Genomic DNA, 26,188 nt, shown 5'->3' with positions numbered 1-26,188 from the left:
GCTCCAGATTTTCTCAGTGGATGTATTTGAGTGCATTTGTCATTGATTAAGTATGCTAGTTCAACATTGGTTGAATCAATTATATTTTTTTTATATATATAAAATGCAAACTCCAGTTTTTCAAAATTATGAAGTCCTCTAGTTGCAAGCTAAATTTTCTCACACTTTGTACCTTTAAAACTGGAAGAGATCCAAAACTAAAACTTGTGTTTTTCTGAAAGCTTTTACTGTGAGCTTACAGAATAATATATGGTGTTGTACTGAGGTTCGCTATATTTCCAAATTATTTTTACTCTTGTGTTTAAATAATATTCCTAAAGATACAAATTTTCTTGATTTCTCAACAGATTTCTGCAACAAGAGCCTCACAAGCTAAAAAAGCTAACAAAACTATTAAAATTGACCTGTTTTAGGCTGTAAGTAGGAAATTACTAGCAGTTATGGAGTTTAAAATAAATTTTTGTCATTAAAAATTAGTAATACATATTTTTTCTCAAATTGTCAATAAATATTTAGCTTGTTATTTTCAAACGAAATTTGCCTGCTTTTAATTAAATTTGAATGCTCATGAAAAATTATTGGATAAAGATATAAGCATAAGTTTTTTTTTGTTGTTGCTGAACCGCATATTGTTTTTGGAAAATCTCTATATTTTGAAGGCTTGTCTACCCAGTAACCCACTGTGTCCAGGTTTCTCATGCTTTTTATACAATTCTCCATATTCCACTCGTTCATTACAGTTCTCCAGGTCCCTCCTTTGTATTTCAGTTTTCCAGATCCCTCCTGTACATTAGGTCCCATGCAAGTATTCTTGCCTGTCACTTCCAACTAACAAGGTCACCAATCCTGACAACATCCATCAATGGATATCAGTGCTAACCTGTACTCAAACCAAATTCTCTCTGTCTCTTTCACCACCGCTCTCTAGGTATATATCCTTGATCTTTAAAAATGTGCTGGAGTTGAGAAAGTCTATTTCTCTGGCTTTCATAAAGCCAGATCTACTGGAGACTTACTCTCCTTCCTCAATCACCAGCAGGCTCTTGTGCTCACAAAATTTGGTAAAAACTGTTGTTATCCTTGTTGCCAGTGAAGCTTTTGTCTGGCAAGCAAATCTTTAAAAAATGTCTATGAGCCCCATCCATTTCTTATCTTGTAGAGAGAGCTGTGACTCCTTGTCAGATTATACCATTGCAGTGTGTTGATTGAGCTCTCTACAAATGTCACTGTATCTACTCTGGTGTTCCCCAAGGTTCACTCCTGTCCTCTGCATTCTTTCCTCCATCAAAAACCTTCTTACAGTCAATTTCACCAACTCATTCTTACAAATATGATTTTACTCTTCATTCCTCCCCAACTTCCAGCATCTATATGCAACCCAGGCACCTCATACCAAATCAGCCCAGATGCTATACAGAGAGTCCGCAAAACATCTGCTAATGGAGTCATACCAGTCTTGTTTTCCAACCATTACACATATTAATAAAACATTACTACAACCCAAACATAACTAGTTTTCAAATGACTAGTTTTCTCAAATGTTAGGTCATCCCATCACTGAGGATCTCTCCTGAAGAGTATATCTCTTCAAGATAACTAAAACAGTATCAGAAAAACTTATCTTCCTCTTCAAAACCAGAAAAAATTTCAGCCCTTAACTAGTAACTTTTTCAAAAGTCAAGTAAGACCCACAATGGTACTGTTTCCACAACTGCAACACAGAGGGATATACTAGCCTGTATTCAAGTGATTGACACAACATCACTTATAAACTCCAAACTCTCTGCCACAGACATACTGTGGTTTTCCTACCACTACTAGTGTCTTGTTTCTTTGGAGCCAGCTACTCTCATACCATCTCCACTCAGTCACTCTCAATGCATTCCATTCATCTCTCCTTCCTTCATCATTTATGTAGTGTCCATTCAACTGCCATCTCACACTAAACACTACAGCCAGTTCTTCCTAACTCTGGAATTTCCTCCCTGCAGCTATATATTTGCAAATCTTTAAGAGTAACCTTAACAGTGCCCTCCTCATAGATTTGGAGAGCCTACAAAGGCCATGAGTACAGCTACTTCCAAACCAGTAAAAATAACAGAGGACTTTAAGACCAGTGTCTGAGTGAACTTTTGTATGTTCATGGCCTAGTTTTCATAGCTGAATAGTTTGAAAAATTAGATTTCTAAATTGGAAGCCAAGTCTAGAATTGAGATACTAGCATCTCAATTACCTAACAAAAGTTTTAGCAAGAGAGGATCCTACTTAATATTCAGATAAGGAGTCAAGATCTGTATTCTGTATAAACACTGTCAGCAATGGGTAATAAGATCTTGATACTGTGCAATCAATGTAAACCATTCTATGTAAACTATGGGTGCACAAGAGGTGCACTAGTTGATAGAGGACTCCATTAACAGCAGGTACACAGAAACAGTTAACAGTAAGGGCACTATCATCATCATTTAATGTCAGGCTTCCATGATGGCATGGGCTGAACAGTTCAACAGGATCTGATAAGTCAGAGGACTGGATTGAGCTCTAATGTCTGCCAAAGCAGACATTAGTTTCTGCAGCTGGATGTCTTTCCTGATGCCAGTACTGAGTACTTTTTTCATAACACCAGCACTAATGAAGTTACTATTAAATTCCAAGATGAAGAAAAGCCCTTCAACAGAGTGAGACAAAAGTATTGAGGGAGATGACTTTGTGCCAGATGTAGAGAAAGTAAGGTATGATGGGGGTGGGGGGCAGGTGTCTTCCTGTAGAGGAGATACCTGGCTTTCCCAACTTGAAAGGGAGAAAAAACAATTGTACTCTCAAGGTACAAGAACATGGATATAAGAAAGAATATGGAAAGAGGATTGAGAAAGATGGGTAAGTTCATGAAAATGTGAAGGGAAAGTGATAGATGGTTAGAGATGGGGATAAAAGTGAATGGTGAATATGGATGAAGATGTGGTCAGTGGTGAATCTCAGTTTGGAGATAGGGAAGATGAAGGAAATTGGAGTATGTTAGGGAGAAGGCGATTGATAGTAGTACAAAAAAAGGGAGTGTAGATGAGAAACCTCTTAAATGCCCAAAAAGCTGGCTAAAAATAATTAACAGTTTCTTTTACCTTGATAACCTAATCAGCTTTGGAGGTAAGTGCTGCAAAAGCATAGAAGCCAGAGTAAAGTTAAGGAGAGTAAGAAGTTTAAGAAACTGAGTTTGTGAGCGAAGAGCATGGTTGTGGAGGATATGTGAAGAGTGAATTGAAACAAGGCAAGTATGCTCTGCTAGATGAGTAACCTTAATGTGTATGAATGAAAAGCACAAATGAAGTGAAGATAAAAACTGTGGAAAACAGAAGACTGAACAACTTTTAACATGTGTTGCATATGAAGGATGACATCATGAAGGGGATGACATGATGCAGTATTAGAGAAGACTTGTCCATATAAATCAAATATAGAAAAAGGGGCAAATAATGATAATGACAATGATGATTATTGTACCAGTAATATACTGAGTAAGTTGAGTTAACTATATTTCTTCACACACACACAAATATAGTCTTGATTTTAGTATTGTCAAGATAAATTCTGTAATATCACTCTGCTGGATGTGCAATGTAAGTGTACATGTGCAACAGAGTGCTAGTGTGTTAAGAGAAAAGTTAGGCATAAGAGGAATTGGATGCAGTGTACAAGAGAGAAGACTGCACTAGTTTGGTCATGTGATGCAGATGGATGTCAACAGCTTCACTAAGTGGATGGAACTCATGGAAGAGGGAGACCCAGGAAGACATGGTATGAAGTACTGAAGGATAATCTCATAATCTCAGGACACTGAACCTTATGGAGGAGATGACAAAGAGACCAAGATATGTGGCACCTTGCTGTACTCAAGATGACCCTTCCTCCACAACAGATGTATTAATGCTGCTCCCACTGCTGAAAATGATTGGCCTGCAAGAGCCCTATACCTATACTACATAAAAAGCACTCATGCTGGCACACATAAAAACACCAATGCCAGTGCCACATTAAAAGCACTCAGCACACACTGTAAAGTGGTTGGCATTAGAAAGGGCATCAAGCCATAGAAACCAAGCCAAGTCAGACTGGAACCTGATGCAGCTCTCTGGCTGTTGAACCATGAACTCAATGAAGTGTTGGTGGTAGACTTCTTCCAGTACCAACAATATCAAAATTACTAAACTGCTGTAACTTGTCTTTGATACCCTCCTCAGAAATATTATTACTTACAGATGCATTGAATAAAATCATTATTATGTTCATGACAAATTTTGAAAATTTAACCCTTTTCAGTCAGTAATTATGCACCTTGGATCACTCAACACAAATTGGAATACCATCATCATAGCTTTAACATGTGTTGTCTTTTTCCACAAAGGTAAGAGATGAATGGCCTATAAGCACAACTCCTTTCCTTTGACTGTCATCTTATGTAATTCTGTCTGTAAATTATTATGTTATCATAACTGACCTTGGGAAAATGTAATTTTCTATAGTCTTAGGTCAATCCATTCTTTGTGAGAGAAATTGGGTATACAAATATTGCATAGGAGCCTATTAGAAAGATTTACCAGTAATTCAAAAGCTACAGCCATTCTATACACTATGTCACACTGATTGTACTTCAAAATTATATTACAGGCTCATGTGTCTATGGAATGCTCAGCCACTTACAAGTTAGTTCAATAGCAGGTAATTCAGTTAATTGAATAACTAAATCCACATACTCAAATGACGACGTTCCATCAATTGCTATATATCCTCTACATATACAGTATGTTTCATTGACAATATGAAAGAAATTACTAAACAAAAAAACTCACAACAACTGAAGTAAAAGAAAAGCTGCAATACTTACAATAATATCACTTCAGATATTTCTTCTTTCCCAGATATATCTAAAGAGGTTAAATTTGGTAGACAGGTTTTACGCACAAGTAGTTCTTGTATTCTAAATCGTGTCTGTGTGCTGACAAACGTCTGTGCATCACTATCAGATACATCGAGGTGGGTCAGTTTGGATAATTCACATAATATCGACACCAACTCATCATTATGTGATGCCCGCAAATTGTACATAGACAAGCAACGTAACCGATCTTTGCATTTTCTTAAGGGAGAAATGTCATTGATAGGAGTACCTGATATGTCAAGACTTTCAAGAGTAGGTAACTCATCTACTATTATTTCAAGTCCGTGTTTATTAAATTCTGTGTTACTAACATTGAGGCTTTGTAAGTTTTGAAGTTTTGCCAATGATATGACCACACAATACTTGTTGCTACTAATAAAAGTACTATTACTTACATTCAACATTCGCAAGTTAGAAAGTGTCCACTCTCCAAGACAGCCAATAACATCATTTACAGCTACTGATTTCAAACCGGTTATTTCCAGTTCAGATATTTTATGTGACTTTAATATCCGTAGGCCTTTTGTTGTGAGCTGAGCATCGCGAATTGACACTCGTTTCAAGATAGAAACACTTGGGTCAAATAAACTTAATGTTTCATCATTTAGCTTACCCTTTTCACACAAACTCTGCAGAATTTGTTCTGATAATTTTCCATGAAAACAAACATCAGGGTCTTTGAATACAAGCTTCCGGTTGCTTTTTTCCACTCCAGGTTGTACCTGACACAAGTTTCCAATGTTGTCACAAATAAAATCAACACAACAGTCTTGGAGGCTGTTTGGAGTATCATACATGGTGCCTAGTAAAAACTGAAAAATTAGAAGCAAGAAACAAACAAAAATTAGAAAGAAACAATGAAAACTACCAAAGTGAAGACTGATATCATTAGAATATACAAATATTTGTAAATTTATCTCCAAGTTAAACTGGTATTATTGCCAACAATTAATAACCATTACATAATAACCAACACAACTGTGTAATTGTCTTTACATTAAGTTTCTATTTATTTGTGTTTTATATTTTGGTTTTCTACATTTTACTGAACAAACTTCAAAAATTACTCAAAAAATTTTTTTAATTATAAAAGTAACTTCATTATCATCAGTACTTGCCTTCTATGAACATTTTTGGTTTGACAAGAGCTGGCAAGTCAGAAGAATGCACTAAGTTCTACTGTCTGCTTTGACATGGTTTTTACAGCAAGATACCATTCCTAATGCCAACCACTTCACAATGTAGACTGGGTGCTTTTTACACGACACCAGCAACAATGAGGTCACCAAACAACTTACAAAATCCTTCAACAAAGGGAGTAGTATTCAGGAAGGTGGCTTTATGCCACTTAAGAGGAGTATAAGTAGAGGGAAAGAAATAGATATCTTGAAGTTAAGAAGATAAACAGCTACCTCAGTAGGAGAGAAAGAGAAGAAAAAGAGACGAAAGAAAGGAGAGAGAAGATAGGGAAGATGTGATGGGCAGGAAGTACAAATCCTTAATATTAGTAATTTGAAATTCAATTGATTCATATATGCACACTTACATATGATATGTGTGTGTGTGTAATATATATGCATGTGTGTTTTAAAAATCTAAGCTTGGATTATATTGTGCATACTCTTCTATTGCAGCAAATGTTTGGATATTTCAGGAATTTGGGGTTATGATTGCAGTAAATAAGAGTAACCTGGATTGGATTAGGAAAAAGATAGCCACTACTCAGACACTCCCTTGTTGTGTCCAATCTCCCAGGTTCTGCACTATACCCAGTCCCACTTTCCAAGAATGTCAGTCGTCTGGAACCCCCTCCCTGACCATATCTTTCTTGTAAGTGTTGAATTAATAAAGTTTCCATAAGAACCTTAATGGCATCAATCTCTTGGTTTCAGAGCCCGTGATGGCCTTGGACACTTTCTGTTCCTCCAGACACTACCGGTGAAAAAGTAAAAAAGTACTCCAGATCAAATCAACTACAAACATTAAATTATATTTAAGCAATCTACATAATTTACATGCTATTTTACCAACTGGAAATAAAAATATATCAGGAGTACATTGAGGAGTTCTCAGATGAAGTGAAGAAAAATATTTCAAGGTAAAAGTCTTACATCAAAAATGAAATGGTGATGATAGGTCTCTGTCTGAAACATTTGTCTCCACTTCTCATGTACACCCCTCTTATTTAACTATCCTATTAAGTGAGAAGTTAATCTTTAACATAATCCTATGCAACCAGAGCCAAACCCTGACATGGTAATGAAAACCAGTTTGAGGACTCACATGAAACATTAGAATTTTGGCAGTGAGTACCTGATTTTTGAAAGAAAAAGCAAAAATCTAAGTGTTCACATGTAGGTTACATGGACTTGTCTTTACCTCATTTACCATTACTATCAAGATGGTTCAGAGTTTATAATAAACAAAACCAGACACACTAGAGTAAAACCAACCACTTAAATGAGAAAACTTAGACAATGGAGGATGTGCACCACTCACAATGAGTATAGAACCTCCAAAACTGGTGGTTGGGGGGAACCACAACTCAATGGAGTATTAGAAAATTACTGTTTTTAAATCTCACAACAAGAGATATTCAGTAACAGTACTTTGTAGTAAAGGTTTTTTGCCAACATAACATGGCAGTCTTGGTTTAAGACAAATATTTCTGTAATTTAGCCCCAGGAGACATCATCTCCAGCTGGCTATATGACATGATCTGTGTCCTTATATTTTCGAACAAGGGAATCTAGCACCCCCACTCAGCTCAAAACAATATCTGTGTATCGCGATTTCCAGGTTATTTCCCTTCATCAGCATAGAATAATTGTTTGGCTAGAGGTGGCGCTGCCAAATTTCTGTTTGAAATATATAATTTTCAAAGTAACAACTAGTCACTGATCTATAAACTAGAAAATTACTATTTCTAAATCTCACAATGTAATACGTAGATATTGTTTTGAGCTGAGTGGGGGTGCTAGATTCCCTTGTTCGAAAATATAAGGACACAGATCGTGTTGTACAGCCAACTGGAGACAATGTCTCCTGGGGCTAAATTACAGCAACATTCGTCCTAAACCAGGACTGCCATGTTATGTGGGCAAACAATCTTTACTACAAAATACTGTTGCTGAATATCTCTTGTTGTGAGATTTAAAAATAGTATGTGAGCTGTCACTTTGAAAACTATATATTTCAAACAGGAATTTGGCAGCCGAACAATTATTCTGTGCTGATGAAGAGAAATAACCCAGAAATCACGATACACAGATATTGTTTCAAGCTGAGTGGGGGTGCTAGATTTCCTTGTTCGAAAATATAAGGACACAGATCGCGATGTATAGCCAGATGGAGATGATGTCTCCTGGGGCTAAATTACAGCAAAATTTGTCCTAAACCAGGAATTCCATGTTATGTTGGCAAACAATCTTTACTTCAATGGAGTATTTTTGATCATTTTTTCAATCCTAGTAAGTGGCCCAGCTAGAAGTCAGTCGATGGGCATAGGCTTACCAATAGGTTCAGCAATTTCCTGAACTGTTACCTGGGCTAGGTGTTTGTTGTATCTGACAGCAGGCTTCCACTAAAAAATCATTTCCACTTGTACCTTCTAATAAACATAAAATGTGGCACTCTGCAAAGGAAGGTGCAGTAGGAAGCATTTTATCAAGATACTGTGTCACTCCCAGGCTAAAAACCTGGTCGAAATTCTCACAAGTGCACATCACTGTGGCACTAAAGGCCAGCTAGTGGTGTTAAAGTGACGATGAAGATCTACTACATACAGAATTGTTTGAATCAATATCAGTAGAAATATACTTGTGAAGGTACATGGTTCAGTGGTTAGACTGTCAGGCTCACTATCATGAGGTAGTGAGTTCGATTCCCAGACTAGGTTGTGTGTTGTGCTCTTGAGTAAGACACTTTATTTCACATTGCTCCAGTTCACTCAGCAGTAGAAATGAGTTGTGATGTCACTGGTGGCAAGCTGTATTGGCCTTTACCTTTCCCTTGGATAACATTGGTGGTGTGGGGAGGAGAGGAGGCTGGTATGCATGGGCAACTGCTGGTCTTCAATAAACAATCTTATCTGGACTTGTTCCCAATCGTGATCAAACAGGGTGGGGTCTTTACTTTACAATTGTATCACACTACTTCTATTTGGGGACAACAACACACAACTAAAACCTTCAAAGGCCACACAATCATAGATTAACTTTCCTGGTGATTTCATACACAGCAAAAACTGCATCCCTAAGACAGGTCTTCCCCTTCAAGACCAGAAAATATTTCAGCCTACAACTGCTAACTCTCTACAAAGTTCACCAAGTGAAGATGTAACATATCTTGATTGCTTCAATGTATTCCATGAGCTAAACCACTGCATGACACAGTGTACCATACAGTAGCTACAAGACCAGATTAAAGTATGACACTTCTAAATGAATGCCCATTCTCAACATCACAAACACTGGCCTTCTTTAGAAAATACTTCAGCTCCCAACAGCTGCTAACTGTCTATAGGGATCAAGTAAAACCAATAATGGAATGTTGCTTCTGTACCTGGGTCAATGCTACTGCAAATACAGACATCCAAGACTACATCTTGAAATGGTCACATGACTATCATGGAGTTACTCTCCAGTACACTCTGTTATTTGGCCCTTGCATTTTCTCATTTACTGTTACTAAAGTGAGCTCAAATCCTTGGAGCAGGCTGATATCCAATTCACTTGCCTTTCCTTCTTTCATCACCCATATTATGTTCTCCTTGTCATTATAACCAATCCTTCTTTATTAGAATATCAACCCTCTGGAAATTCCCTTCCAGCTCATGCTTTGCCTACAATTTTCAGTAGTTTAAGAGGAACATCAACTACATCAATGCCCACCCCTCTCAGAGGACAAACACCATGGGCACAGCACTTGGAGAAGTGCACATATTCATTTATTCTTTTACTTGTTTCAGTCATTTGACTGCAGCCATGCTGGAGTACCACTTGAAAGGTTTTTAGTCAAACAACTCGACCACAGGACTTATTTTTTCAACCTGGTACTTATTCTATCAGTTTTTTTTGTAATTGCGAAGCATGCTTCCTACCTCATAGTCACGCCGGCCCCTACGTGTATGTGTAAGTACCAACAAAGAAATGAGTGTAAGCACCAACAGAGAAATGCGTGTGTGTGTGCGTGTGTTACTAACAGTAGAGGAGAGTGTATCTCAACAGACGTATGCGTGTGTTTGCATTGACAAAAGATGTGCGTGTATGTATGTGACTGCGTTACAAGCAGGGTGTGTAACTGCACCAGTAAAGAAGCGTGTATGAGTGTGTGCCTGTGTCAATACAGGTGTGTGCACGTGTAAATAGAGAATTTGTGCCTGTCAATAGAGACTGCGCGCGAGAGTGAGAGTATCGTTAGAGAATGTGCGTGTATTTCAGTGTCAATAGACACGCGTGTTTGTGACTGCATCAAAGGTGTAGTATACAGCGATGTAATGAATGGAAACAACTAACCAATGATTTTTTAGTGATAGTCATACACCTAAATGAATTATTATAATCATCGCTTATTTTCAAATTATACAACATATAATATAAATAATATAAAATATTGCTGCAATAAAATTTTTTTATCCTGTCATAAATGGAACAATTTGAAAAGCCAAATTTTAGTGAAACTTCGAAGTCATTGTCAACCATATCAAGATAATTTTTGGCTATGTTTGTATTGAGTCGCTTGTTTTTAGCATATAATGTCTTCAAGAACGCTTTATACACGTGTGTATGTGTGTGAATACGTGTTTGATGAACATCGATAGGAATCGAACTGTCGTTTACGATGTCTCTTACGTCTTAGCGATAATAATAAAGAGAAAATTTTCAATTGCTTAAAACAGACATTAGGGCTTTATTGAAGTGAAGTTTGCATGTCGATTAAATCCACCTCGGTATCACACACATTTTGTCACAGGAAATAAGCAGAATATGTAAAAGTCAATATCCGACATCGTTCGAATATATTTACATCTTGAATGCAAGAACAGGGTTTAGACGATATGATCGAACCTAGTATAGTTGATGACACTTATTTTATTGACCCTAGATTGCCTAAAAGACAATGTCAGTCGACGGCTGTGCAATTTGAAACCAAAACATCAAGTTACGAATTACAAGATACCTGAAAGCCTTAAGTCAATCGTCTTTATAATGAGACCTTACATAATAATTAAGATATTCTAATAGAACATAAAGCCAAACATTGAATATTGGTTGGAGGAGGAGGGATATAATCGATGCCAGCACTTGACTGGTTATAATAACGGGAATTGTTTTTACTTATGCATGAATCTTGTGATTAATTAGGAGATATGTGAAGATAAGGTTTTCAGAAAAATTAGACGATAAATCAAAAAAAAAAATCAAGAAGTGGGATCATGTCTTGTTTGAAGTCAGTATTTATTGTACAGGATAAAAATGCACGAGAGAAAAACAGCCTGCGCATTTAATAAATTCAGTTAACACACCACACACACACACACATATATATATATATATATATATATATATAGTTACTACTCCTCAACTTAGAAGCAATCACAGCAGCCTCTTAACAGAATATCAAAATATCAACATTTGGTTTTGTCTTTATTACATATTATACGACTCCATTCCATAACAATCTAGCCTGTCCTTGCTTCGATTACAGTTAATATAACAAGAATTTTGGAGTGGGATGTTTTACCGGACCCGAATAAAAAAAATCTGCTAAAGCGTATCGCATCAAAGCACACACCTATATATATAAATACACACACACACGCATATATATATTTGTCATTTACAATTGCTACGACATGCTATAATTACAGAGAGGGAAAGTGAGAGAGAGAGAATGGCTGAAATCGTGTGGTTGGTTGATTTATTCTTGTTATTTTACATAAGACTATTTGTATCTTTAACGCCATACACAAAGAGATTCTTTTGAAGTTTTTCAATCGCTTTCTTCGCAGCTGATGATGCATTTAGTCAATTAAGCATGTCTCTGTCTTCTTTCTCTTTTTAAAGTCTCGCCGGGGTCGCCTTTGCCTTACCAACCCACCTCAGTCATCAATGACATATGTATCAGTCAAGTATTAGGTTAGCATCGATTAAATATCATATACTCCCTCCTCCCAAAATCGTGGCCGTGTGCCAATGTAAGAAATCATTGCCAAATTTCAGGCCTTGTAACTATGTTAGAAATTATTATTATTATTATTATTATTAAAGCGACGTTACATAACAGCTGATTGGAAGATTTGTTCACACAGCAAACTGTTTTTAAAAGAAAATCAACAATAGTAAATAATAATAATAAAATTACAACTTGGGGGAAAAAATTCTCAAAATAATTTAAATGTCTCATTTTCCCCACTTCACTTACCAGCTCATTTTCCGACTGGGTTTGGTTTAGAATATTATTTATAAAATTATTATTGTTTTACAAAATGAATCCAATCCTGTTGAGTCGTCATTGAGTGCCACTATAAATTGTTCAGTGATGGCTTCTTACAGCGGTGTTGAGCGAAAAATGTCCCGCCAACATTACTTCCTCCTTAACAACCACTACGCAATAAGCAGCTATTATGCAGCACACATATGCAATCTCACTCACCTATATGTACGCATGTATATACATATATAACAAAAACATTATAGACAATACACACACACACATAAATATATGTAATAAAAGCAGCAAAAAGATATATTAGATACACAGATATAGATGTATCCAGCTATATATGTATACGATGTTTTATTAATTTTTTTTTTGTTTTACTATTTTTCGACATAATTAGAAACCGAATTTAACAAACAAAACATACGTAAAAAATTATTATTCTTTCACATTATATATTGCGAATTCTGATAGTATAATATCGGAAATTATGGGACAGGATATAATCGTTTTAACAATTTTAGAACGTTGTTCGTACTTCACTTTATCGACCTTGAATGAATGCAAAGTAGAATTTTAATTCATTTCATATAATGAATTCGCGAATTCTATACAAATGCCAGCTTGATGCCTGACACGAATAAAACCACCACAAGCAATGTGAAAAGGGTTTGGGGATTAATATAATAATAATAATGAAATTATTGCATACAGTGCTCAGGTGCACCACAACAAGGGACATGTTTGGATCTTGAAGGATCCAGCTGAAAAATATATTGCACTCTCTATCCAATGCCAGAACAACCAGCAATAAGCCAGTAAGTTTGTCCTGGGAGACATGAGGTGGGAGTAATAAGAATGCATGCCCCAAGACCACAAATTGATAACCATAAGTGATTGGAAATTGGAATGTCGCAACCCTTATGGGTAAGGAGCGAAAAGCTAGTGGAGAAGGCCAAATACTACCAGCTACATATAACTGGTGTTTCCTCTAGAAGGTTCTGTGGCTCTAGCACCATAGATTTGGATGGAGAGTGGAAATTCTACTATTCAGATGTGGTGCCAACTATATTTGCACTGGCAAGAGCGTTTACCACCAGAAGCTTAGGTTGAAAGAAGGTCCCGTGCAGCTATTGCAAGTACATGTACCAAGCAGTAAGGCCTGCAGCTAAGACTGAGTCATTTGTCCTATGCGATAAAGCACATTTTGGCACTGATTACCAGTCAAGAAAAGGAGTGATTGGGCAGAATGACCACCCTGAACTCAATGTGTAATAATTTATATATAGCAAATGAATGAAAGAAACAGATACTCTTTGGCTTGGTACCAAGTGACTGTGGCTGTTAGATGTAGATGTCACTTGTACTTGAGCTGATAGGCTAACTGTTGTTTCTAGCATTGGAGGTCAACCATTGTACACAGAAGAAAAATGACAAAATCTATTAAGTTTTGTACAAAGAAACTTTATTCATGTGGAAAGTGTTTGGATGTTATTGTGTTCAGTGTAAATGAAATAGTGTAGCAGAGCTTAGTGAAATTCATTCTCTCTCTCTGACATATATAACACAAATACAGATGTTGTAGACAACAGTTAACCATTGGCTGCTTTGGTACAATTGTATCCACTACTCTGATTGGTTGGTTTTGGTGCAGTTTGTCTCTTACTTTATTTCGCGCCATTGTGCAACCCAACCAATAGCAACCTTTTGATAAGGTCCCGTGACACTGTTTTTCTAAAGCTCTGTTTGAGCCAATAATTTGCTATAAAACACAGCGATTCATTGAATCGTGTCTTTGGTTCTAGTCCTTCTACGGACTAACCTCTGACCACAGAGCATCCAGAGACACACAGCCAGGTTCCAACAACTCAGCCAGTTCCAGCAACTCAGCCATGCTCCAGCAACAAACAACACTAGCAGCATTTCAGGACCTTCTCCACCGTCACCTTCATCTTAACGTTGCCTTCACCTTAACGTCGCCTCCACCACCACCACCTTCAGTTTATTGACACCACCAACATCAATACATACATGGCAACTTACTCAGGTCTAACTTCACGCTGTTTTGTGAATATTTCACCATGGTTATCAGCAAGTCTACCTGTGAGAACCTTCTGTACCAAGTAACCTGGCACAGCATAGAAGCCACAACCTCTACACATGTAGTAACCGGTTCTGCCTTGTGACCTCAACCTCTTGTACAGAATTCCAACTATTGTGTAATTTACTATGAACTGGTATCTTTCTTCATTGTGTCTGAACTTCTAACGTCCTGTTATAGACTTTCTATTGCTCTGTATTTTATCTCACACACATACACCTTGTTTGTACACGCACACACATTATTGCATGCTTGACGGCCTGTCTTATTGTTCTTATTATATATGTACTTATGTCGAATACACAGACACACTCTGCTAGCACACACACATTATTGTATGCATGACGGCCTGTCTATTATTATTATCATTATGTACGTACTTATGTTGCACTCACAGACATACACTCTGCTAACATCTAAATAAAACTTTTCTCTTAAACATACTATGGTTGTGTTATCTCCTTATTCCTTCTTGGCACTTGTATTCATTTATCCATATTTTGGCTTTTATTGTAAGGCGACCATGCAGTGCTTAAAAGAGTCATTCATTTGTCACATCTCCTTTTCGCACAGTCGTTCTACAATAGTATTACAATAAATGTTGAGAGAGTTTGGATGTTATTGAAATAGTATTAGAAAAATTACTGCTAGTCATTGTGTTTCTGCTGGTAGTTTGTTATAATATTTGCTTGATTAATCACTGCCTGTGTTCTGTTTGCCTTGTCATTCATACTCTTTCTGTTACATCCCAAAGGTCTCTTGGCCTTGGTTGCATATGTGTGTCATTTTATACCTATTGATGGACTCAGAAAGGAGCATGCCAAAAGTTGGGATTAGTCACTGGAGCCTATTCCCCATGAAGTTATGACTAGCCAGATTTTATTGATTACGTGGGTAATATTCTTTCCAAGCAAAATCATGATTGGTCAGATTCATTGATTATGTGGGCAACATTCCAGTGAATCACGACATTGATGATTGATGAATATTCTGCTACATGACCAAAGAAATAGAACTGAATTTGGGTACTGTATTTGTACTTGTTGCAAAGGATGGAGGTTGGTGAACAATGGAAAATAATGTGTTTATCTCTCTCAAACTGTACAAGGGGGTGCTGAAAAGTTCCTGGCTTTGGATAAACAAAATCACCGGAGAAGCAGTTAATTATGATTTTATTCAACATTCCCATCTCAGATTCACACATTTACTGCAGCAGTCCTTCAGTTTTTCTAAGCCCTGTAAAAGAACTTGGAAGGTTGCGCCTCCAACCAGGCCTTTTGTGATACTTTTAAAGCCAGGAACTTTTCAACACCCCTTCATATTTAACCCGAGAATGTTAACTTAAACAAAAGAGTTTAACTAAGTGTCATAGTTGATTCTCATGAATTTCAAAGTGCAAAAGCTGAGATCAATAGCAAAGGAACTAAAATAAAAGTGTAGATTCAGTTTCAAATCCTGGCTTAGAATCTAGGAAGCTATTCATTACAGATGAAAATGAAAAGGCTTCACTAGACTTCTGTGTTGGAAATGGGCTCTCTATGGTGGTCACGGTCTTTCAATACAAGGATACCCAAAAGTTTACTGGATATAGGGATACTTTAGGACAGAGGTCACAGACAAATTTTGATATCATCTCTTTGATGTGTGCTGGACATTCAGGTAAAGAGAAGGCTGGAGCTGTCAATTGATCACCACCTAACTGTCTGCAACCAGAGACAATCTACAGCAGGGAGAATTCACTAAACTGGAAAGTACAATTTACAGGATAAAATGGTGGATAACGGTGGATCAGAAACAAATATGCAGACAATATTGAATCAAAATTTAGAGACTTTCCAAAACAAACTGAGGATGTCAAAACAGAATGGAGATTGTTTTATTTGGCTGTTTTCTTAAGCTGTGCAATTCATCAGTATCGTTTAATGTCCGCTTTCCATGCTAGCATGGGTTGGACAATTTGACTGAGGTCTAGCGAAGTAGATGGCTGCACCAGACTCCAATCTGATTTGGCAGAGTTTCTACAGCTGGATGCCCTTCCTAACGCCAACCACTCCGAGAATGTAGTGGGTGCTTTTATGTGCCGGTCATGTGGTGCTTTTTTGTACCACCTGCACAGGAGCCACTCTTGTGGCACTGGCAACGACCTCACTCGAATGTTTTTTCACATGCCACCAGCACAAGTGCCAGTAAGGCAATGCAGGTAACGATCACACTCGAATGGTGCTTTTTACGTGCTACAAGCACTGCTCTGCCAGTGATCACGCTCGTATGGTACTCTTAGTGCTCCGCTAGCACGGATACTGGTCATCAAATTTGATTTCGATTTCGATTTCACTTGCCTCAACAAGTCTTCGCAAGAAGAGTTTAGTGTTCAATGAAGGAAAGGTACACATAAGTGGGCTTGTTACACCCCTGGCATAGGCCATGAGGTTATGGTCTCATTTGGGCTTGCCGAATCTTCTCAAGCACAGCATATTTCCAAAGGTCCCGGTCACTAGTCATTGCCTTGGTGAGGCCCAATGTTCGAAGGTCATGCTTCACCACCTCATCTTAGGTCTTCCTGGGTCTACCTCTTCCACAGGGTGTGACACTTTTTTACACAGCTATCCACATCCATTCTCGCCACATGGCCATACCAGCGCAGTCGTCTCTCTTGCACACCACATCTGATGCTTCTTAGGTCCAACCTTTCTCTCAGGGCACTAACACCCTGTCGAGTATGCACACTGACATTACACATCCATTGGAGCATACTGGCTTCATTCCTTGCGAGCTTACACATGTCCTCATCAGTCACAGCCCATGTTTCACTGCCATGTAGCATGGCTGTTCTTACACATGCGTCATACAGTCTACCTTCTACTCTGAGCGAGAGGCCCTTTGTCACCAGCAGAGGTAGAGCTCTCTGAACTTTGCCCAAGCTATTCTTATTCTAGCAGCTACACTTTCAGCGCACCATCCCCTGCTACTGACTTGGTCACCTAGGTAATGGAAGCTATCAACTACTTCTAGTTTTTCTCCCTGGAATGTAACAGAAGCTGTTCTCTGCACATTTTCAGTGTTTATAGCACCTGAGCATTTGCCACATAGAAAAACTATCTTCCCAGTTAGCCTTCCTTTGATATTGCTGCACCTCTTATGTGTCCATAACTTACACTGGGTACATCTTATGGAGTTTCTACCCATGCCTTTTCTACAGATCAAGCAGAGCCATCTACCTGAGAGGATTTGTAGTTTGTCTGCCTTCTTACTAATTAAGACTTTGGTTTTAGCTAGGTTGATTCTAAGGCCCTTTGATTCTAATCCTTGCTTCCACACCTGAAGCTTCTCCTCTAGTTCTGATAGTGACTAAGCAATTAGAGCAAGGTCATCAGCATAAAGGAGCTCCCAGGGGCATCCTGTCTTTAATTCCTCTGTTATTGCCTGGAGGACTATGATGAATAAGAGGGGGCTGAGGACGGATCCTTGGTGGACTCCTACCCCTACACAAAGTTCTTCACTGTACTCGTTGCCAACCCTCACCTTACTGACAGCATCCCTGTACATGGCTTGCACAGCTCTCACTAACCATTCATCTATCCCTAGTTTCCTCATTGACCACCAGATAAGGGATTGGGAAACTGTGTCAAAGGCTTTCTCCATGTCAACGAAAGCCAGGTTCAGAGGTTTATCTTTGGCTTGGTATTTCTCTTGCAGCTGTCTTACCCGAAATATGGCATCAGTGGTACTTTTCTCTGGCACAAACCCAAACTGCATCTCATCTAGACTGACTCTCTCCCTAATTAGTTGGGCTATGACCCTCTCTGTAACCTTCATTACTTGATCCAACAACTTGATACCTCTGTAATTCATTTGTATCTAAAGTGACACCTTTACCTTTTTAGCAGTTGACTATGGTGCTCCTACACCAGTCATTGGGTATGACTCCTTCCTGTATCACCTGTTTAACTTATACGGGTGACTAGACTATAGCCGACACTGCCAGATATTTTGAGCATCTCTGCAGTGATTCCTGATGGGTGGGCTTCCCCTGTCTTCATACCTTTTATTGCTTTATCTACCAAGGTACTGTCAATTCAGATACCTGATCCCTCTGTTGGGATGACATTTGGCAAACTTTCTTTCTCCCATTCATTTTCTTTATTTATTTTCATAGTGGCATCTCCAAACCTCTCTCTTTGTAGCCTCGTTTAATGCAAGTGAACCATCATCCATGCGGACACATTTCTTTCCTACAACATCACGATTCTCTCTCACACACTGTCTTGCAGCATGAAATACCTCAAGTCTTTGGTCCTCACGGTGCAGAACATTGGCAAATTTTTCCTTATCTGCTTCCTCTCTGGCTAAATAAACCTGTCTCCTAGCTTCCCTTTTGGCAGTCTGATACACTTTCTTGCTACCACTATTCTTCCAGTCCTTCCAAGCCCATTTCTTTTCTCTAATAGACCTGTCAACAACATTGTTCCACCACCACCACATTACCTTGGTCGAGAGGGGGCTTTGCACTATCCACAGATCTGGTCAGTGGCTCTCAGCAGGTTGTCCCGAAGAAACCTCCAGTTGCCTTTCACATTGTGTGATGCTATATCCTTTCTACTTCGTCAAAGGTTTTGAGTAATACGTCTCTAAATCTCTGTCCAATCGCAGGATCTTTAAACTTCCAGACCCTTCTCTTCCATGCGGGTCGTCTTCTGGGCGTCCATTTAGCCCTGATCCTGAAGTCACTAACTACTAGTCTATATTGTGGGGTACATTCTTTGCCTGGGAAGCTTTTGGCATTTATAATCAGCCCTCTTTCCCTTTTTCTGGCGAGGATGTACTCAATTTGGCTAGTATGTCTGCCAGAACGGTAGGTGGCTAGGTGACTGGCAGGTTTCCTGAAGTTAGTATTGCAAACCATAAGATCATTTGCATTGCAGAACTCCAACAGCCTGGTTCCCTCCTCATTGCGGGAACCAAAACCATAGCCTCCATGTATGCCATGGAAGCCCCCAGCATGTTGTCCAACATGTCCATTGAAGTCACCAGCCACAAAGAGAAGGTCCCTGTCATTTGTCAACAAGGTAGTCTGCAAGAGGGTGTCATAAAATCAGTCTTTCTGTCCATCAGGTAGCACCGGCTGAGGGATATAGGTTGAGATAATGGTTGTTAACCTGTGATGTAGCACTAATCTAATCTTAAGTATTCTACTGCATACTCTGACTACCTCAATTACCTTATCAACCCATTTTTCTGCAAGAAGTATACCCACGCCCCCGACCCCATCAGTGTTCCCTGCCCAGAAAATCTTGTACCTGTGTGCTTTGCCTATGAGGAACCTTGTGGAACCTGCTCTCCACCTTACTTCTTGGAGGCAGCACAAATTTACACGTCTCTATTCAAGCATCTCAACAATCTCACCAGACCTACCTTTCAGTTGTGCCCACATTGAGTGTGCCAACTCTGAGGGTGTGGGCCCATGAGACCCTGGGATGAGAGACAGCAGCATCATGTACCTGCAAAGAACGCTCACATTTAGCAGAATTCATAAACAAACAATCACCTTCAACCTGCATACACTACACCATCATATTTATGCACTATATGATCACTACCTTACATAGGAGATATACCCTAAGTAGGGGTGGGGATGGCATAAAGAAGTGTTTAGAAGTGTTCATGGGAGACAACCAAAGGATGACAGAGGATAGGGTCATTCGGCACAGGTGGATAGGGACTTCCGGAACAAGTGGAGTGGGGGGAGGGCGGGCGTACCATGAGAGAGCAAAATTATATGAGAGCATCTTCTGGATTTGTATTCTTTTGGGGGGAGTTATTAAAATGGAGTAGGGAAATTTGAGTGCATGCACTAGTTTATTTAGGGTGGTGTGGTGGAGGAGGAGGAAGTGTTGGCGAAGCAAGTGGTAATTGAAACAGAGAGAGAGAGACAGACAGAGTGAGAGAGAGAGAGAGAGAGAGAGAGAGAGAGGGCCAGAGTTAGGGTGGTCAGGAATAGAACACGAGGGAGAAAAATATTCTTTTGGGATTTTGAGTAACATAATTTAATGAAACAGCAAATGCTGATAATAGTGAAATAGAATTGAAAAATCTTAGAATTTTTGGTCAGCCAATCTGTGACAAAATTAGAGAAATAAGTGACGATGAGACAAACTTGAATAACTGAATAGGTGACGAATAGCAAGTAGGTATGGAGGAACTTAATTTTGTTTTAAGACAGCAGCGAGGAAGACGAAACTATGTTTACATGGTAATGAAATAGATAGAATAATGAAAAGAACTAATAAGGGGTTTATGATCTGCACAGAAATAGAGTAGATGTATGAGGTTGAAAAGACAAAACTTCTTATCTGAGCATCTTCTGGGTTCGTATTCTTTTGGTAGAGTTATTAAAATTGAGTAGGGGAATTCGAGTGCATGTGTTAGTTTATGTAGGGTGGGGTGGTGGTGAAGGAGGGGGAAGTGTTGGTAAAGCAAGTAGTAATCGAAACAGGGAGAGAGTGAGGCAGAGAGAGAGTGAGGCAGAGAGAGAGTGAGGCAGAGAGAGAGTGAGGCAGAGAGAGAGAGAGAGGGAGCCATACATACATACGTACGTACGTACGTACATACATACATACATACATACATACATACATACATACATACATACATATATATATATAGGGTAAAAAATTATTAATTTATAATTAATAAATTTCACCAAATAGTTTTGGTATGGAAAGGAACCGTATTCGGTAAAAACTTATACAAGAAATTTTATGTATAATTATATATTATTGTTTTATATATATATATAATATATATATATATATATATATATAATATAGTGAAGGGAAGAAATGGAGCTGAACGAAGATTCTACAGAATTCCTTTTATTATTTTCTACACATGTTTCAAAGGCCGCAAATTTCCAAATTCGGATTGAATAAGGAGACCATTTTGCAGCTTTCTCTTCAGGAAAATCCAGGAATTTAAATCTCCAAACAAATGCGCAGCAAGCAATTCGAACAAAACGCTCCCTAGGAGCCCATGTATATATATATATATATATATATATATATATATATATAAAAATGATTCATTTTCTTTTGTCACACATTTTTTGCATATATATATATGCACATGTGTGTGTTTATAGACACATATAGATATGTATGTGAATGTATACATACATATATATATAAATATATATATGTGCACAAATATGTGCGTATATACACACATATAGATATGTATATGAATGTATATGTACATACCCAAACACATACGTACATACGTATATATATATATATACATACGTATATATATATATATATATATATATATATATATATATATATACAAAGACACATGTGAGTGTATATATATTGCAGGCGTGGTTGTGTGGTAAGAAGTTTGCTTCCCAATCACTTGGTCCCAGATTCAGTCCCACTTTGTACCATTTTGGGCAAGTGTCTTCTGCTATAGCCTCGGGCCAACCAAAGCCTTGTAAGTGGATTTGGTAGACAGAAACTGAAAGAAGCCTGTTGTTTACATATGTATACTAGCAGAGATGCTCAGCATAGCTCAGGGTTAATAATGACATAGTTTGTATAATATATTGCAGTTATGTTGAAACAGGTGATACAGTACAAGTATATATATACTGCATTGACGACAACATTTGTGGAGTAAATTTTTAAAACTTTGCATAAACAACAATTTGAGATTAGCACACCAATTTGGACAAAATTATCATTTTTATAAGGATGGGATGGATCATATCTGAAAGCGGCTCCAAGCGTTGTGTAGAACTGGCGAGACCTTATTCAAAATAGTGCTGGCTTCTTGTACCTCACAACAAGCTATTCTATTGGACCTCTGTGTAATCTGGCGTGCTAGACGTTGTTTTAATGATTCAGCATAAAATGCTGCAGCATGCCTTTGCTGATCTTGAGAAAGTCTCCTCTCTCTCTTTTCTCTTGAGACTCCATCAGATGAGCTGCAGCATGCCTTTGCCGATGTTGAGAAAGTCTCCTCTCCCTTTTCTCTTGAGACTGTACTTGACGTGCTGCAGCATACATTTGGTGATCTTTGGAAAGTGTCCCTTCTGTATTGAGACTCCATCTAACATGCTGCAGCATGCCATTGCTGATATTAAGAAAGTCTCATGTCCCTTATCTCTTGAGACTCTTGCCTTTGGTTTTGTGCACTTCCCCTTGCTTTATAGATGTATCTGGAGAGATAAACCAAAAATTATGAACATAGTAAAAAATATACATTAATCTCTATTTTTGTAAACAGTTGTATGTAGTATGTCTGTATTTTTGTATGCAGTGTAAATTAACCAAATATAAGCAAATTGTAACTACCTTGCAACTTTGAAATTGCTGTAATAATTATGAACTGTTAATTGAATGGCAGATGTGTATTTTGATATACCTTGGGCCTGCCACCTAATTGTTTTTTGTCAAGAGTTTCATCTCCAGATGTTCTCGTCACATATGTATATGTATGTGTAGATGTATGTGTATTTTTACGTAACAAATACACAGACACACACACACACTCACAGACACATGCACATACAAAATGTGACAACGCACACATACACCCTCACATACAGTCACATACATATAGTAAGAAAGACACAAAAAGACATACATTCATGCGTGTCAGTCGTCACATGTTTATACGTATGTGTAGACGTGTGTTTAATAACATACCTAATATGGAAACACATAGTCAGAGTGACATACACACTCATACACCCACACGCATACACACTCCTATACAAATGGCACTTTCAAGAGAAATTCATTTTAGTGGTAATGACTAAACCCCTTGTTTCATTATCACAATTACAAAGCATTTATCTTTACTTTAAAAAAAAAGTGTTTGCTTCTATCAGAATTGTTTACCTTTAAAGCGAAAAAACAAAATCGACGAATTCTTTCTCTGTTCATTCGCATAAGCTGTAGAAGTCATTGCGGACGCACGCACACAAACACAGAAATTTTCCAGACATTTAGCTTTTATTTTTAGCAGTTCATTTTCAGTTTTAGATAATGGGATGAGGTGACGAGGGGTGTATGGATCAATTTTGGAGTTCTTCATTGAAAATTTGGAATTAAAAATTGTTTTTTTTTTTCATATTCTTAATCTCCATATTTTTCCATGTAGATTGGAAAAAAAAAATTGGAAAAAGTTAGAAATTTAGAATTTGGTGGGTGAATTTAAAATTTTAAAAACATGGTTTTTTGCATATTTGGAATTTCTGTCATTGAAAACAGGAACCTACTGAAAAAATTAAAATCAAAAGGGTCGGGAGGGTGCACAGCCCTCCCTATATGAGCAAGGGCAAAAATTTGACATCCCTAAAACTTTTGCCAAGTAATGGAAAACCTTCACGTCAAATTTGGTACAGATTGATCCAGCAGTTTGGCTGTGCATAGAGAAAACACACAGTGAATTTTATAGATATAGATATGTATGTATGTATTTGTGTGTCTGTATTTGTCCACGACTGTCGCTTGACAACTGATGTTGGCATGTTTATATCCCTGTAACTTAAGGGTTCAGCAAAAGAGACCGATAGAATAAGTACTAGGCTCACAAAGAATAAGTCCTGGGGTTGATTTTTTTCAACTAAAGGTACTCCAGTATGGCCACAATCAAATGCCTGAAACAAGTAAAAGAATAAAAGAATACATATCATCATTATTATCATCTTCATCGTCATGATCATCATCCTTTAATGTTGGCATGGGTTGAATGGTTTGACTGGAACTGGCAAGCTGGTGAGCTGTACCAAGTTCCAGTCTGATTTTGGCTCAGTTTCTACGGCTGGATGCCCTTCCTAATGTCAACTACCTTACAGTGTGTGTTAGATACTTTTAATGTAGCACTCCATAAGTACTTTTATGTGGCACCAGCACAGGACTCTTGCAGGTCAATCATCCTCACCTGGGGGGAGCAGGCTTAACACTTCTGCTGTGTAGGACAGGTCTTCTAGAGTACAGCAAGGCACCAGATATCTCAGTTCTTCATCATCTATATATATATATAAATGGCAAAATGTCTGTGTGTGTGTGTGTCCTTTATACAAATCAACACTTTTTCAGTTAGAGGGCTCACACTTTCTATAGTCATTCAAAATCATCCAAGGGTGATCGTTCACATCTTTACATTTCCCCAGTCACCCCGCAAAGCCATTAAAAAATCAATAAAAGTGACTTTTTTGTGAATTTTCTATCCAAAACCCAATAAAAATGCCTGAAACTTGATACGCCAATTGAATGCCAGCTAGCTGTATGTGATTAGTCGGAGATTTGGACAGTACTCTTGTGTATGTGTGTATGCACGCAGCTGCATATGCATGCATGACTCAATGCACAAACAAAGAGGCCAGTTTATGAACACGTGAGAAATAATTAACGAATACGGCTAAGTAAATGCCAAGAAAAAGCGGGATTTTCTTGAAAGGCCAAAATATGCTTGCTATGCCATCATTCTTGAAGTATGCCATAAGGGAGTTGGAGCCTATTTAATAACTCTTCTTAAGAAGCGCTTTCAATTGATTAAAATTATCCAGCGAGTTGAACCCTTAAGGGATTTTTTGAAACGTTTCTTTGCTTGCATAAATCTAGCGGCTTCATTTAGCTACAGATCGAATCATTTGATATCTACATAGCTGATACTTAGGATTATCAGGTTGATCTTTTCGGTGAAGAATTCCTAAGCTGGTTCGAATTGACTAAAATTGTCAATCAATCAGTAGCACAACAATTAATCTAACAAGGTGATGGAAAAAGTCTCAACATTTATGCTCCCATCTAATAACCTGTGCATTAAACGCCTCACAAAGCTTTTTCCCGCGTATTCTCGTGTAGGCACTTAGTCATCACGTGTATGTATGCACGTGCATGCTCCTGAGGATGACCTTGGATGTGTGCATGCGTGCATGCATGCTTGTATGTGTGCGTACATGCGTGTACTGGCCATGACAATGCAACGCTGCAGAGGCCATGTATAACCGTTCAACTTTGAATGCGTGGCCTAGAACATTACCCAATCAGATTCAATGCACTGATTAAAAGTGAGGATTTATGTTTTGGTGCCCAGACTCCAACGCTTTTCACAATCACGCTTTGAGGTTCGGTTATCGTTACTGACCACAAGTTCTCTGTTCATTCATAACGCTACACTATACTTATCAGTTTTATTTGGGTTGCCCGGTCATATTTTTGCCAGGCAACTCATTAATTAACACTGCTGCATTTTGTTTCCCCTTTTGCGTAAAATAACCGTTTTGTATTTGAAATCAGTACATGCTTTGAGTATTGCTTAAATTGGTTTTCATTATTGTTTTGAGTATTTTTTAACATATTTTTTTTAAGATAAAACATTTTTTTGTTTGATACCACTTTTTGATTACTGTGTTTTGACCAGCCAATTTTTCTCCTGTTTTTAACTACCCTTTGTTTGCCAGTCGGTTCTCATTTTTGCCATTATCATTTTGTTGTGTAATTCAGTAAACCTAAAAAAGTGTGGTAACGTTTGTTGGGAATTAGTTACCTCAGTTCACATAACCAAACCCATTTCCGGTTCACCTACATTTTGTTGATTAACCAAAATGCTCCCAAAGAAGAGACCTTGCATTGGGAGAAGGATAGCTGATTCAGAGGCTAAGAGGGCCAGAAGTGCCAATGAAGAGCCCCAAGACAGATTTA

General features: G+C 38.0%; 1 protein-coding gene across 2 annotated transcripts in view; it reads right to left on the bottom strand.

Moving 5' to 3' along the window:
* LOC115213854 (protein zyg-11 homolog B) overlaps positions 1-12,513 on the bottom strand; it is a 163,211-nt gene extending 150,698 nt beyond the window's left edge. The window contains exons 1-3 of one of the 2 annotated variants that reach the window (XM_036504892.1): positions 12,359-12,503; positions 6,798-6,865; positions 4,880-5,745 (exon numbers count right to left, since the gene is read on the bottom strand). In XM_036504892.1, the coding sequence (XP_036360785.1) occupies positions 4,880-5,730 (851 nt within the window). In that variant the 5' untranslated portion in view covers positions 5,731-5,745; positions 6,798-6,865; positions 12,359-12,503. Of the gene's footprint in view, positions 1-4,879; positions 5,746-6,797; positions 6,866-12,358 lie in introns of both variants that reach the window. The other variant, XM_029782793.1, reaches the window with a different exon arrangement.
* Positions 12,514-26,188: the final 13,675 nt, after the last annotated feature.

The sequence above is a fragment of the Octopus sinensis genome, linkage group LG7 (genome assembly GCF_006345805.1).
Source record: "Octopus sinensis linkage group LG7, ASM634580v1, whole genome shotgun sequence".
Taxonomy (NCBI): Eukaryota; Metazoa; Mollusca; class Cephalopoda; order Octopoda; family Octopodidae; genus Octopus; species Octopus sinensis.
This window is presented reverse-complemented; position numbering and strand designations above follow the sequence as displayed.